Source organism: Podarcis erhardii (assembly GCF_964252035.2).
Source record: "Podarcis erhardii genome assembly, chromosome: 6".
NCBI classification, from domain to species: domain Eukaryota; kingdom Metazoa; phylum Chordata; class Lepidosauria; order Squamata; family Lacertidae; genus Podarcis; species Podarcis erhardii.
In genome coordinates, this window is record NC_138510.1 from 56,359,550 (window position 1) to 56,376,203 (window position 16,654).

The window sequence follows — 16,654 nt, forward strand, 5'->3', positions numbered from 1 at the left end:
TGTAGAGTTTGCATTGCGTCCAACCCACCCCAGTTACTTTTTCCAATTTGGGGACTGTGTCCATTAAGTTGTAGAAGTAGATAGGGCACAAAGACATGTTCAGCTTTTACCTTTCAATTCATGATGTCTACATAAACAGTGCTTTTGATTTACATGTTCCAAATCTATTTAACCATTCGTATAGCATTTGATGAAGAGGGAGCTTGCCTTCTAATTTCTCTTCTGCAAGTTGCTTATATTTTATAAATGGTTGCATTTTGTTTGTTCAGCAAACGATGCACAAAATGGATCAGATGTTTATAGAGAATTTAAGTAGCTGGCAAAAGCAACCCAAAGAGGAGAGTTCCCATTAGAAATGCCACTTGAATCCTTATGTCTTCAATATCCAGTTATAGTGCAGAATAATTGCTATTGTTCCCCATTAGTATTTGCAGAATTCAAGTACACGTAGGCTGCTATGGCTTTTAGTATATTCCCAAAAATAATTCTGTAGCCTCTCGCATGTGTGTGTACGTATTAAGGATGTGTGAATATTCCTCAATCCATTCCGACATTTTGCACTTTCACCTGGCATTTTCTGTTCCCCTGCAATTGGTTTATTTTGTACAACTTTTTCTTCTGTTTCATCGTCCACTGTATCCCCTTTCAAAGTTGATGCATTTCCAGAGGGGTAGCCCTGTTACTATTTTGCAGCAAAAACAAGAGTTTGTGGCATCTTAAGGACAATGTTTATGAAGGAGCTGATGGCCCATTACAAAACCATTGGTTGCTGCAATCCTAACCATCTCTACTTAGAAGCAAGTTCACTTCTGAGACTTACATTTGGGTTTGCTCCCAGGTAAGGGAGGTTAGGATTGCAGTCTTAGTGTCCTGATTTTATGGTTCAGTATAAACATGAGTCCAGGTGGCGACCATTTTGCGTGCATTCAGTTGACACACAACCACTGACGCACAGGTCATTTTTTGACCCGGAAGATGACCAGGGCGGGCTTATGTATGTTCTGCTGATGTGCATAGGGGGCAGGAACGGAACTCCTGCACAAGTTAGGAGTTGCCTGTATATGTGTGTAAGATAGATGACTGAGTGTGTTTTCAATAGGTGCATAATCCAACGTATTTGGTATTTGCTGATCTATTTCTTGTATCCAGAATATAAACATTTGAGTGGGCAATTTATGTAATTTATTTGTGTATTAAATTTCTTTACCTCCATTCATCCAAGGATCACAGGGCGGATTACAACTAATCCAGAATGCATCAGCTAGATTGGTGACTGGGGGCAGCTGCCAAGACCACATAACACTGGTCTTGAAAGACCTACAGTGGCTCCCAGTACGTTTCCAAGCACAATTCAAAGTACTGGTGTTGACCTTTAAATCCCTAAACAGCCTCGGCCCAGTATACCTGAAGGAGCGTCTCCACCCCCATTGTTCTGCCCGGATGCTGAGGTCCAGCGCCGAGGGCCTTCTGGCAGTTCCCCCACTGAGAGAAGCAAAGCTACGGGGAACCAGGCAGAGGGCCTTCTCGGTAGTGGCGCCCACCGTGTGGAACGCCCTCTCATCAGATGTCAAAGAGATAAACAACTACCTGATATTTAGAAGACATCTGAAGGCAGCCCTGTTCAGGGAAGTTTTAAATGTGTGACATTTTAATGTATTTTTAGTCTTTGTTGGAAGCTGCCCAGAGTGGCAGGGTAAACCCAGCCAGATGGGCGGGGTACAAATAATAAATTATTATTACAGTACAATATAAAAACATAAAAATACATAACATTAACATAAAACATAACATAACATAACATAACATAACATAACATAACATAACATAACATAACATAACATAGTATTTTACGTAACATATACATAACATACCCTCCCCACTGTTTCAAAAACCATAGGTTGTTTAAATAGCCAAAGGCCTGGGAGAAGAGGAATGTTTTTGCATGGCACCTAAATATATGTAAAGAAGGCGCCAGGCGATCCTTCCTGGGATGAGCATTCTACAAGCAGGGAGCCACCACAAAAAAGGCCTGCTGTTGTGTTGCCACCCTCCAGACCTCTTGTGGAGGGGGCATCTGAAGACGGTCCTCAGTTTATGAGTACAGGGTCTGGGTCAGTTCATATAGGGAGATACGGTCCTGAGATGTTTTGCTATCTCTTCCAACCATGAATTGTTTGCATGATTCTTCTCATTGTATTTTCTTCTATTCATGGGTTGTCCTGATAGAAGAAAATGAACAGTTGAATTCCTGCATGATGTTTAGAAGCATCAGTTCATTACTACAATTTGTTGACATATCAAGCCTGTCCCACTTGTTTTCTCTGTGTAATACTGCAATATTGTAGGAGTGCCATGGTGGATTCTCAAAGAGAATTCCTGCATTCCTAGATGCAGATATGCAACACAGTCCTGTGCATGTTTACCCAACAGTATGATCTAATTTCAGTGGAACTTGTTCCATAGTAAATGTGTATAGAATTGCAGTCTAGTTTCTTAGTATCAAGGAGAAGCAATTAGGAGTAATAACATCTGGCAAGGATAGGTCTGTCTAGCTCACTAGTTTCATGAAAGCTGGATGTGTAGGGAGGTAACTGTTTTGCTAGCTGTTATTTTGCTACAGATGAAGATATGGGGCGGGGAAACCTGTTGCTGTTTTTCTAGGGCATTCATTATGGTACATTTTAAATGTTTATAACAAATGGAGCAAAATATATAATTTATATAGTTGTATTCAGAATTTCCAACATTGTTTTCCTTATTTATAGATGACTCTGCCCCACTGTAAGAGCTAATTCAGAGCAGACCCATTGAAATAAGTGGGTTCAGCTTACTTTAAACTAACATTGAATGCTACCCTTCGAGTCCTCTGGCCCGTTCTATTTTCAAAGTTTTCTTTCTCTTACAATGCTGTTCTTTTATTATATTGGTCAGAAGCAATCCTGTTTTTGCAAAACAGACCTTTCCCCCAAACATATTTTTTACATTTTCTTCGAGTGTCTGCATAGTACAGTGGTGCCTCGTAAGACGAAATTAATCCGTTCTGTGAGGCTCTTCGTATAGCGGTTTTTTTGTCTTGCGAAGCAAGCCCATTGACAGCTTAGCGGATTAGCGCTATTAGCGGTTTAGCGGCCAGCTGTTAAGCGGCTTATCAGCGGATCAGCTGATAAGCGGCTTAGCAGCTTAGGAAAAGGGGGGGAAAGGGGGAAAAAACCCGCAGGAACTCGCAAGACATTTGCGTCTTGCGAAGCAAGCCCATAGGGAAATTCGTTTTGCGAAGCGTCTCCAAAACGGAAAACCCTTTCGTCTAGCGGGTTTTCCGTCTTGCGAGGCGTTCGTCTTGCGGGGCACCACTGTATTGCATGGAGTGCAGTGTGTTAACTTGAGACTCTTGTTGTCAGAAGTTGGCCACTTGTAGTCTCCGGCTGACCACGCAACTAATTATTATTTATTAATTTACTACTTAATGCCCAGATATCTACATAAGCTGGTTATTATTATTATTATTATTAGCTAAATTTGTATACCGCCCTTCATCCGTAGATCTCACAAAATATGCTTTAACTAAGGAACATTCTTTTATTGTATCTGGAAAGCTGTTTTGATACATTCTCGTATATTGCCTAGGACAGCGGTTCTCAAACTTTTTTCTCTGGGCCACACTTTAAGAATAGAAATTTGCTCATTCCACATTGAAAAACAAAAAGAAACAACAACTAGCCGTGTTTGATTTATAATGTAGAGCACGACTACTTTATATTACGATCATGGGACATCCAGAAAGTATAAAACAGTGCAGCTACATAATAACATGAATCATTCCCAAAATATAATTATAAATGAACCTCTTACATATGTACCTTAGGTATGTATACAAACCCAATGAGAGGTGTGAACTTGCAGTATCATGTGATTATCTTGCACTTTGTTTTGATAATATATATCCTGCAAATAATAATTTTAAAAATATATTATATTATTACATTACATTACATTACATTACATTACATTACATTACACTAAAATGTTTAAATGTTTCTTTGATTGTCCTTGAATCTTCCAGCCATTTATGCTGCCACACCCTTTGAGAACCACTGGATTAGGATGTCCTTTTAAATCACGGCTTAGTAACCAGTCCTGCAGAATTGTTCCTAGCCAAAACCTAAATCATCTTCAAATACCCAGTGATATTTCCAAGCCTTGGCTTAAGTATTTAATGGCAGTTTTTACACCTGCTAGCACAATTAACACTCCAGTACTCCAGCATTTCAGTGATATGACATATCCATATAAACCAATTTGCTTCCATCACTAGACCTGCCAAGTTTGGTAGCACAATCCATTATTGGTTTTTTGAATATTACAAAAGCAGTTTAGGGCTGTGGCTGGAAAACAGATTTGAGAGAAGAGCACAGGACCAAAAACTGTAAATGGCATTATACTCGCAAGATAATGTTGGTGCATTTGTTACAGATTTGTTACTGACCTTTCTCATTTACTGAAGGAAATGTTTTTCGGCAGCCAAAAAGCAAATTTCCGTAGTACATTTCCTTGCATTTAAAGCTTAAATATATTTTTCCATCTTACTTACAGTTTACTACAATTTTTGTCCTAAGATTATTTTCCTGATTCTTATAGGGAATCATCAGTTATTAGTCATAATCACTGATGCTTGCTGACTTCCTGTAGCTGTCAGCCTGCCTTGCTTAAGGTAGGGTGCTTCCCACTTCAGGGGAATGGTGTGCAAACTTCATGCTGTCATGTATTTCAAGATCCCCACTCCATTTATCAAAATTAGCAGGATACAGTGTTCTGCAACATAAGGATGGCAATATTTTGCTGAAATTCTGTAGTTACTTTAACTGTTATGGAAACACTTCAGTGATAACGACTGAGAGGTCCTCTTTTCATGAAGCAAGCTCCATACTGTTTTAATTTTATGTGAACAATATAAATTGAGCTCCTAGTGAAGCTAACTCAATTCATTCCACATCAGCTATTATGGTTGGATTCTTCCACATCAGCTGTTTGCTTGTTTGGCTATTTCTATATTGCCTTCCACCAAACAGTCACAGCGCAGTGTACAGCATATTATAACACACCAATACACCCTGAGGAACTTAGTCTCCACACAGGGGAAATAGTAGAGGGGAAAGAATTGGGCAAGGAAAAGATTTAACATTCACTTAAATTGTAGTAGCCAAATGACTTTAAAGGGGCCTATCTCTTTTTGTGTGATAGTTGAACTGCTGTGTGAGGGGTCATTTTGGTGTGGGATAATTTCTCCACATCCGCAGCTGTTATCAAACTGGAAAATGTGCAGTGCTACCTACAAAAAAAAAGTGTTTTCTTACTTGCAGAAAGTACCTTTGTAAGGGGCAATTTAGATGGGGGAATGATGGAGGGAAGCTTCAATCTAATTTCCCCAGCTGTGTTTACTTTTGAAAAACTGGGGACTCCTACATTCTTACCTATTTTCACCCTAGGACTGTCCCAGACAATATTACCTCTTAAACTAATGCTGTCATTGTTGTACAAATTATCCAGTTGACATAGTGTACTTGGACTTTCAAAAAGCTTTCAGCATCACCAGAGACCCATGACTAAGTTTAACAGTCATAGACTAAGAGGAGAGGCCCTCTTGTGGAGTAGGACTGTATGGAAAGTTCTCCAAATGGAGGGGTGTAAAAAGTGGCTTCAGTCACGGGGGGGGGGGGGGGGTTGGGACCTGGGCTTTTAAAATGATTTAGAGTTGGAGGTGAGCAATGAGATAACCAGGTTTTCTGTTGAGGCTACATGGTTAGGTTGGTTATAACAAAAAGGGATTGCTAAGAGCCCCAAGAAGATTTTTCTAAGCTGAATGAATGGGTGGTGAAATTGAAAATGCAATTCAGTGTAAACAACCATAAAGTGATGTACGTCAGGACAAAAATGTATTAATTTTACATGTACCTTCCTGGGGTCTGAACTGGCACTATTGATTAGAAATGAGTGCCTAGAATTGTAGTCCAATGCAGTGCAGAAATCTCTACTAAAGCATCCATGGCAGATGGCCATTCAACCTCTGCTAATAAACCTCCAATGAAGGAGAGTGCACCACCACCTTCCTACGCAGGGAATCTGTTCCACTGTTGAACAGCTCTTGCCATCGTCTTGATGTTTCGTCTGATTCTCCCTTCTTGTAACTTGGATACACTGGTTTGGGTCCTACCCTCTGGAGCAGGAGATGTCAACCCAATATGTGGCGACTGTGAAAAAGGCAAATTCCATGCTAAGGGATCATTAGGAAAGGAATTGAAAATAAAACTGCCAATGTCATAATGCCATTATGGAAATCTATGGTACGGCCACACTTGGAATACTGTGCACACTTCTGGTTCTTTCCCCTCAAAAAGGATATTGTAGAGTTGGAAAAGGTTCAGAAAAGAGCAACCAAAGTTATTGTGTTGCCTCTTGGTTGCCTTTTCTCTTGGCTTGAAGCCTCAATTGCTGTAACCTTTCATCACAGGGGAGTTTGCAGGCTTCTCATAGGGGTCTTGGCTGGCCACTGTGAGAACAGGATGCTTCGTCAGATGGGCCACTTTCCTGATCTAGCAGGCTCTTCTTAATGTACTTAAGTTTCAGTATATGGTCTCTTTTTAATCGAGTTGTTTACTTCTGATCCAAACATGGCTGTGTCTGGTCATCCTTACAGTTGGGAATACTTAAAGGCAGTCAATCCTGTGACATGTCGTATGAAGCTAAGGTAGCCTTGGAAAATAACCTCTATTAAGGTTTACTAGCCAACAAAATGTTTTACTCATCTGCTTTTTATATAACAGGGCAGAGGAGGATGGACAGATCACTCCGTTCCTCCTTTGCCAGTCCCTCTTATGAGTAAATAGTGGATGAATAAAACATTTTGTAAGCTAGAAATGAGCACTCTGTGCCTCTTTTGACAGCCCACTTGGTTTCTGTGCTGACCGTGCAGAAAGAGGCTTTGCTTCCTGCACATCCAGCCTTGAAGCAGATGAGAGGTGAAGTGATCCATGCCATTTTATTTCTACGGGAGAGGGCTTCAGCTCTCGCACATTCAGCATAAAAAACTCTGCATAGATTACTGTACCCCTTCACCCACTGTGCACCTGTGCTAGATGTACATCCAGCATAGAAACCAATCGTGGCAAGTGGTGGCACAAAACCACTCAATCCCTTTGCCATCAACCTAAGTTGGCATTTATGTGCTGGATATGCAGGAAGCGAAACTTTCCTGCACACCCAGTCCGCAGGGTTTCTAGGCTAGATGCACAGTAGGTCCTCTGGGTTTTGTAGGAAAACAGCAAGCCGGCAGGGGAGCGAAGGAGCATTCTTTTCCTCTTGCTTTCTGTTCTTATCACACAGGAAAGAGCTTCACCTCTTCTGTCTTCAGTATAGAAGCATTAAAGGGCTGCCAGCAGAAGGATGGAACGATTCATAGCTCCACCAGCAGCCTGCTTGGTTTCTAGGCTGGGTAGAAAGCATGGGTCTTTCCATTCTCAAAATGCAGGGCAGGATTCACCCAATGAGCCCTATCAGCGGAAGCCCCATGCAAGGACCTCGTCTTGTGCAACAGGGCTTTCCACCACTCCTGCAAAAATGGCTCTGGGGAGGTCAGGGGAACCCCCAGAGCAGCTAGGGGGCAGGGAGGAGAGGGGGAATCATTCCATCTGCAAGCTGAAATGCTTGCACAGACAGGATGATTTTTACAGTGCAACATTGAATTCCACCCACAGAAGGCCCCAATTGTTTCATCCTCCCTTTGGGGGCCTTTCATTTTCTGCATCAGGCATGGAGGAGTCAAAGTACTTTCCTCCACACCCAGCATAAAAATGCTGGAAGTACCTGGAGAAGGGACTGGAAACTTGATCTCACTTCGGCTTTCTTGCTCACTCACCACCAAAGAAAAATTACTAGTCATCTAAGATAGCAACCAAGTGGACCAAGTTGGACTGAGGCTCAAATTACCGTATTTTTCACTCTATAAGACTCACCAGACCATAAGACGCACCTAGTTTTTGGAGGAGGAAAACAAGAAAAAATATATTCTGAATCTCAGAAGCCAGAACAAGAGGGATTGCTGTGTAGTGAAAGCAGCGATCCCTCTTGCTGTTCTGGCTTCTGGGGTAGCTGCACAGCCTGCATTCGCTCCATAAGACGCACACACATTTCCCCTTACTTTTTAGGAGGGGAAAAGTGAGACTTATAGAGCAAAAAATATGGTACATATTACAGGCAGAGACATGTGTCTGATCGTGCGCATGCTCCTTGCTGCCGACCCAGAAGAGGCCCTGAAACATTGTGGGCTTATGCGCTTTGCCCATGCGCACAGGGGTCAGGAACAGAACCCTCGTGCAAAATGGTTGCTGCCTCTACTTCATTGGCAGTTTTATATGTCTTTATAAAACAAGATACTTTCAGGATTCGGGCTGCAAGGCAGGGAATATATAGGCCTACTTAATTATTGATAATTCAGCTCAAAATCACCCTTTCCAAATTGATCTTTTTGTTCATATGACTGTGTGTGTGTGTGTGAGAGAGAGAGAGAGAGAGAGTGAGAGAGAGAGAGAAAATATATATAGATGTAGACTGCTGGGGGTGATGGAGGTTGTAGTTCAACAACATCTAGGTGGTCACAGGTTGCCCACCCCTCTTGTAGGTGAAAAGCACCAGGAAATCGGTGATTTTAAACAGAGTAGCCAGAGGGGAAAGAATTAAGCAAGCTTCCTTTCCCTATTACACAGCTTGTCTAAGCTGATTTTGCTTTAAAAATGTGGGCTTCACCTTAACATGTTCTTTATTCCTGAAAGCAGCCATTTTTTGGTATTCACACTCCTTCAATATTGCACTGTCCAAATTGTTCCAACTGCAGAAACGTTGGAATCTATCACAAGATATTGAGAAGACCTTTCTTGCTATTTCTATTACTCTTCCTATTCTTTCTTCTTGAGAGGTTACATTGTAGCACTGGTTGGGAATTTTTGGACATTTCATTGGGACCAGTGCTGGTCCAAGATATTTTGAAGCTGCCCACTCTCCCCCCCCCCCATTGGATTAATATTGAAGGGCAGGCAATTTTTAAATAATTTTAATTGTACCTTTGCAAACAAAAAATTACTCCTTTATTTTAAAAGAAAAACAAAAGCCAAGCCTTTTCAAGCCCATTTTAAACATAAACACTATTGTTTGATTTCCATGTGAGTTCATTAGGCTGGGGGAGATCAGAAACCAAATGGCAGGCACTCATTATTTCTGTTTTCTTAGACAATCAATTCTTCTCTTCCCCGTGTCCATTCTCTCTTCCTGGGAGTTTACGAGAGAGCATGCTTAAAAATAAGTTTGAAGTTTGGTGATAGAGAACACTAATGGAGGACTGAGCTGTTGTGCACTGCTTGTTTGACCATTTCCGATTCATGGGCAGCAAAATTGCCATGTTTCCAACTTCCCTTCTCTGCTACACAGCATTGCACTGGAAATTATGGCATGAGTGCATAGAAGTGTGAAAACTATTTCTTCACCCTTTACTGAATGCTACAGATGTTCTAAAGGAGGCAGGTGACAAATTCTTCACTTCGTAGTTTAATTAAAAGATTAGTTAAGTAGCTGTCACCATAGGGGAAATGTCATTTGCCTTCCGCTGCAGCAGAAATGTTGCAGCTGATTGGAAGTTGAACCAGCACTTCTGTTCCTCTTTGCTTGCGCCGAGACGGCAGTAGCAAAGGAAATAGATCACTGAATTTCATTCCACTGCATGTAGAGTGCTTTGGCTGCTGACGTTCCCATTGACAGGACTTTCTAACCATGATTACTTTCCTCTGAATTTGTTCTTCAAGTTCTTCACACCTTGATTGTGGTTATCAGCTGGGAATCTGTGGTGCATGATGAGACCCGTCACGTATCATTGCCTTGTACCTTAGCGTAATTCCCCTGAATGAGGAAGAGAAGTGAGGTTGCTAAGAGACAGTGATGCATCCCATGACGGTGGCAGTGCTTAGAAATCCTAGCAGTGAGTCAATCACGTAAATTATCTTGTTGCGGCCTTTAAAACAATCTTGCAAGGTAGGTTAGTATTAACTCCATATTGCAGGAAGTAAGCTGGGGGGAGAGAGAGCCGTTTAGCCACCTAGTGAGATTTAATCCAGGTTTCCTTGGTTGTAACTCAGGGCTGTTTCACACTTACCTTTCGTTCATGCTTTAAAGTTCCCTGTCCGAAAGGAGAATGTTAGCCGCTTTGAGACTCCTCAAGGGGAGTGAAAGGCGGGATATCAAATCCAAACTCTTCTTCTTCTTCTTTCTGTGCATTAAATGGTGTTTTATAAAAATAAAAATAAAAAAATAAAAATAAAGTTCCCTGTCCGAATTCAGTTTGAACCTGAAAACTCGCCCTTTCATCTTGCCTGGGTGCAGTTTTCACTGCCTTGTCTGCATCTAGTCCCCAGTGGGTAGTCAGGCATTTTATAAATTCAGGGTGTTAAGACAGGCAGAAAACATGGCATCTCCTTCTGAATTTCAGTCTCTCATTCTCTTGCCTCATAATGGAAAAAGATGGAGATCTCCCACTAGATGTAGGAAAGCTGCCTCCGCTTATCGTTTAGTCAACCAGTTTCTCCATGTACATTGAAATCTGTTGTGTGTATTAAAAGCTGTTGAATCAAATCAAATGGGGAAGATGCTATATAGAGATAAAGGGGCATTCAGTCTGTGTACACACCCTACATATAAAAGCTTTGCCACCACTGCTCCCAAGAACCTTGGGAACTGTAGTTTGTTATGGGAGCTATAAGGGTTAAACTCCAGTTCCCATGATATATATTTTGACCAAGGGGGGTACGCTTTAATTGGATGGTGTGTGCCTCCTGTGGGCGGACATAGCATATGTAAAACAATGAAAAACTGAATATATTGAGGAAGAAGAACTGAATATGAACTTGGGCAAACCTGTAAGCTGCATGTGCATGGTGTTGATTGGCGTTGGTTGTCATTTTTACTGTAATTATACTCATTACCTTTGAATTAACGAGGGGTGGGTTCTGATAGATTATAGGGGGGTGACAAAAGTTTTCCTTGGTCAAATGTTCTTACTGTGTTGCAAGGCCAAGATCATCCCTGACCTGTGTGAATCCCTATGGTATGTAGTTAGCACCATGTTAAAAAGCTAAGCTGTTTGTACTGGATAAAGTTGATCTGCGAAACGTAAACACGAAACACGACAATAAAACAGAAGCTGTTGAAATTTTGGCTGCTAAAATGGGCTCCTGCCATCCGAATGCAGAAGCAGATTTACTGTTTTGTTCTTCCTAGCATCACCACATGAGCACAGTGCAAAGAGCACAAAGTAATAATCTATCCTGCCATGTGATATTATGTCATTTCCGATGGTGTATGTGCTGTCACAGATAAGGCAGTAACATAGATGCTAATTTATTGGCTTTTACATGTTCATTTTTAGAGTTCATCCTGATTTTTAGATAATCTTTCTGTTTCTTCAAGCTTCTTATTAATAAGAGCCCTTCCCTGCTGAAATGCAGTATATAAATATTGTAAATAAATACTATTTTCAACCAAATCAGGTAAAATAAATGCAGGGTTTCTTATTTGTAAGAAAGGTTTCTTATTTGTAAGAATTTGGTTAGCTACTGATATGTGTTTTAGTCTAAGCATTTCATTTATTTCACTTTAAGTTGCAGTTGAGTTGCTTGTACAACTAATTTTTATTTTTTTAATTCTGTCTGTTGATTAAAATAACACAAATCGTTTATAAATTCTGCATGTAATCCTGCTGCTACCTCTCTCTTGTCTTTTATTCTCTTAATGTGATTCCTGTAGGGAAAAGCTTCAGTAAGTGTGGCCACTAGTAAATTCTTAATATATCCGTTTAGTTTTCCTAGTTTTAAGGGCACTATGGAATCTAGAAGAATCAGCACCTGTTAATGACAGACTCTCAGGATAAAAATATTTCTAAGCAGTCCTCCTGAAAGCTGTGTTGGCTGTATGGGTATGCTTTCTGGATTGGAATGGAAGTGCTAGGTGAAAAAGTTTATCAGAGAAAAAGGATTTCATTCCCCTATTTGGAAATCGTACACGTGTGCTGCAAAGAATACTGAGTCCTTTTTTTTTGTTTCTTATGTTTCAACAGGGCAGAGTTTAGGGTATGGATTTGTTAACTATATTGATCCAAAGGATGCAGAGAAAGCCATTAACACTTTAAATGGACTCAGACTCCAGACCAAAACCATAAAGGTAAGAGAATACAAAGAGTATTTTGCTAAATTCAGGAGGAAGAGTGTAGTTAAGACAGTGTCTGGCTATCTCATCAATGTTGCATTCTTCACAGCCCAAAGGGTGCAACTAGCTCTTACTTTGAAACAAAGGAAAGGTGTATAGCAGATGGCACTTTCTTCTTCTTTTCAAACTGCCTATTGTTTTTGTTTATAAAAAGAAAAGAAAAAAACAAGCAGAAAATCTTTAAATGACTATTACAGGATTTCAAGTCAGCATGTCAAAAGCACAGCGTTTAGAGAGTCATCCACAAAAATCATAGCAGCAAATTAGGGGGGGGGGAATAGGCTTTTTACGAAATGGCTACTACATGGGGTTTGGTTGCTTATTTCGGCTGTCATTATCTTGCCATGAGATAACTGGGCATACGACTGATGCTCTTGTCAAGATGCACCTGTAGTTACCCTAGAGTAAATGGTGATCAGGTACCAGTTTTTAGCATTAAGTTTGTTTTCCAGAAAGCAGAACATTCTGAAGGAAACTCAAGATCAAGTGATCTTAAAGCATTTGTCTGCATTCTGTTAGCATTTTTGGTACTGTAGTTCTTTATGGGGGGAACTAGAGTACTGGGCTGTAACATCTTCCTGATTTCAGAGAGAAAAACTCCATGCAAATTCTTTCATAATATAGCACATGTACGTTGTAGTAATTTAATATATATTCTATTTTTAGCATACTCCTTCTAAATCCACTTAACATAGTATCAAATTTGATATCTTTTACACTAAGAAAATGCTTACTATAGGATTCCCTGCAATTACTACACATTTTGCTTCAGTGAGTTAATATGAGGAAACAAAACAAAAATATTCTTATCGTTACAGTGTAGTACTGAGTCAGCAGCTTCCTTGTCTGCTTCCAAATTAAAGGAAGAAATTGCTGGCTTCACCTGAAAGCCCATAAGCAAAAAAAAGGGGGGGTCCTCCACTTTTTTAAGAAAGAAAGAAAAATAGATTGTATGTGTCTTAAATAGTCCAACTTGCATTAAATTTACCCTCAAGGTAGAGATTTTTAGTGCCGTGTTCACTTTCTGTATTATTTTTCTGCTTGAAAGCTTGGTCATCTTTGCTGTTTTATAAGTTGCTTTCTCGTGTTATTATCATAGTGCTATAGACTCAAATTCGGGGTGGGGAGAAACCATGATAAGTAGGATCCTAGAACCCCAGAATTTATTGACTAGGACTCTAGTATCCACTTTTAGATGCACGCATTTAAATAGGTTTTCATACTTAACCAGTTAATGACTAAAAAACCATTATATTTTAATGGTGTTTATCTCTTGTTTTACTCTTTAAAGTAAAATGTGTATTTTGAGGGGCAGGGGTGGTCTTGATCTAAAGGCTAAACTTCTTTTAATTCAAATATGTCTACCATATCAAATTTGGATAGTTATTGTTTTTTAAAGACTATGGGTATGATTTTGGTCCAGGGGACATCAAGGTGGTTAGCGAAGAAATAATAAAGGAAAAACCCAATATAACTGTGCTGTGCAAAGGTATGAAATAATATGTAAGAAGCATTAAATAAGTTTTTTAAAAACATCCTATCTCTTCCCTAAAGGTTTGTTTTGCTGGTTAGGGTGTGAAAGTAAAAGAGAATGCTCAGCCATTTCAACTCATTTGTTTATGTATAACTTGTTCTGTGTCCTTGTTTATTTTTCGATTGTGATATGTTCTGATCTGTGTAAACACACTAGAGAGGATTATGTTCATCCGTAATTTTTCCTATAGCATTGAAGGTTTTCTTTTCTTCTTAGTATCTGCTTTGTAAAATGACAGGCTGTTCTCCTTGGTGTTAAATGGGACACCTTCACCTTGAAATTTAATAATTTAACAATTACTTATTTTATTATTATGGCCTAGAAATGTTACTGCTTCTTTGTTTTAAACCTTCTTGTTTCCTACACTAAAGTGCCTCCCACACATGTGCACTGAATATGGAAAACAATAAATAGACAGGGATTTGTTTTTGCATTTCTTCACATGAAAGAAAGCCTAAACTCTCTCTCTGCACATGGGGGAAAAATATATTGTGAAGAATGCTAGAATTCCCTCTGTGGGCAGGGTTGTGTTTTTTTAAAAAAAAAAAAAATTGGGACAGCAGGATCACCTAACTGCAGTTTGAAGTGATACAATTTTATATAGATCATGTTAAAGAATTATATTTGTTATCATATAATTAAAAAGGGGGGGGGGGACCACCACAATTACCAGTACTTAAAACACCATAGATGTGTGAAATAAGGACATAGAGCTTGCTTCATTTCTTCTGATTGGTAGAATGCTTGATTAAACTATGGTGGGGTTTGATTACCGTATTTTTCGTCCCATAGGACGCTCCGTCCTATAGGACGCACCTAGTTTTTTGGGGGGGAAATAAAGGAAAAATTTTTTTCCTTTATTTCCCCCCCCCCCCAAAAGCAGGTCGGGGAAACCAAACCAGGTCACGGAACGGCGCTGCGCCTCCCTGCTGTCCCCCAAGCTTGTGGGGCTGGCCGATGTCTGCCTCAGGCGGCAGGCTGCTATCCGCAGCATGGGGAGCCCTGCGGGGAACTCCTGCAGGGCTCCCCACGCTGCGGATGTCTATCCGGCGCGCGGGGCGCTCTGCTTCAGGGCGCCCCGCACGCCGGGTGGCAGGCTGCTATCCGCAGCGTGGGGAGCCCTGCAAAGAACTCCCGCAGGGCTGCCTGGGCTGCGGATGTGTTCCCGAAGCGCCGGGCGCTCTGCTTTCAGCGCGCCCGGCGTTCCGGGAAGCAGGCTACTATCTGCAGCCTAGACAGCCCTGTGGGAACTCCCGCAGGGCTGCCTAGGCTGCGGATGTCTTCCTGAAGCCTGGAGAGCAAGAGGGGTCGGTGCGCACCGACCCCTCTCGCTCTCCAAGCTTCAGCGAAAGCCTGCATTCGCCCCATAGGACGCACCCAGATTTCCCCTTCATTTTTGGAGGGGAAAAAGTGTGTCCTATAGGGCGAAAAATACGGTAACTCAAGTTGCTCTCAAAACAAGGGTAGTTAGTGATCTGTATGTAGAATTACAGAACCAAGATAAAACATCTGTATGTAAATTGTGCTAGATAATGAGATAACAGTTAGTCATCTTGTTATAATCATAGTACATAAGAACAGATTGCTGGATCAGGCCAGTGGCCTTTGTAAACCAGCATCCTGTTCTCACAGCAGCCAACCTGATGCCTGTGGGCAGCCCACAAACAGTATCTGAGCAAGAGCCCTCTGCCCACCTCTGGTTCCTAGCAACTGGTATTCAGAGGCATTTCAGTGCTGTAAGTTTACAGTGTCCTCATAATTTTAAACTTCATGTAAAATTATGAATGAATGAATGAAACAATGAAAATACTTCCTGAAGAAATACAGCCGCTGAACAATATTGTCTAGTTTTAAGATGGCTCCTTCTGTCCATCCATGACCACGATAAAAAGTGTAATTACACAACTGTCACTATTTTCTGACAGTTTATTTAGCTTTAATAAAGTTTACATTTTATCATACTTCTGGCACTGAATTACAAAGTTGATTGGCTAGAAGATAAAACAACGCAAATGGCATCAACGAATCTGAAATCTTTATTTTTATTTTATTGTACTGACAGTGTGCATAACACTTCTAAGTATAAGAGGATAGTTTTCTACTCCAAGGTGTGAAATCTGATGCTGGTCAAGCTGCAGAGAGAGAGAAAAGGAATGGGTCTACATTTCAGTGGCACATGCTTAGTCTTAATTACAGTAGGATATTGCACTGAAGGCTTAATGGAAAAGCTGGGTTTCGAGAAGTCATTTGAAGGAGATGAGATGTTGCATGTTGAGACCCCAAAACCACCCCCCTCGTTGATGAATAAGACACAAGAACATGTATATTTGGTTAATGGTTATTGGGCAAATTTCGGCCACAGATTTATTGGTTACAGAATGTGAGCGGTATTGGCTTAGGCATTGGAATTGACCCGACTATATCTGACTCCTACCCGTCACACAGGGAGTCTGTAAGGGTCAACCACTGGTAGGAGGAGCCCTGTTGATGCAAACCAACTCAAGCTCCCCCTGGGTTCCCGACAGGGTCGTGGCATGGCCCTAGCCCTGCCCCGGGCTTTGGACAAGATCCACACCCCCGAATTCCTTTAACAGAATACCCTTAAGCTTAGAGGGGCAGGTGATGGCCACACCTCACCTCCCCCATCATAAGACCAACCAATGCCTAACCGCAACCCTAACAAAGTTGTGACAATTGCTACAAGGTAGGCAAAAACCAAATGACCCATGCCAATTTGCCAAGTGGAAAAATTCCTACCAGGCCCCTCAACGGCAACCAACCGATGTCCATAGCAAGGCCAATTTCAAAACCTGAAACTAGGGA

The 16,654-nt window shown here is 41.0% G+C and overlaps 1 protein-coding gene across 7 annotated transcripts in view; it reads left to right on the forward strand.

Annotated features, from left to right (window-relative positions):
* Window positions 1-16,654, forward strand: part of ELAVL4 (ELAV like RNA binding protein 4) — a 94,234-nt gene that overhangs the window by 56,901 nt on the left and 20,679 nt on the right. For all 7 annotated transcript variants that reach the window (XM_081868286.1, XM_081868289.1, XM_081868285.1 and 4 more), the window contains exon 3: window positions 12,149-12,252. In XM_081868286.1, coding sequence (XP_081724412.1) covers window positions 12,149-12,252 — 104 coding nt within the window. The remainder of the gene's footprint in view (window positions 1-12,148; window positions 12,253-16,654) is intronic.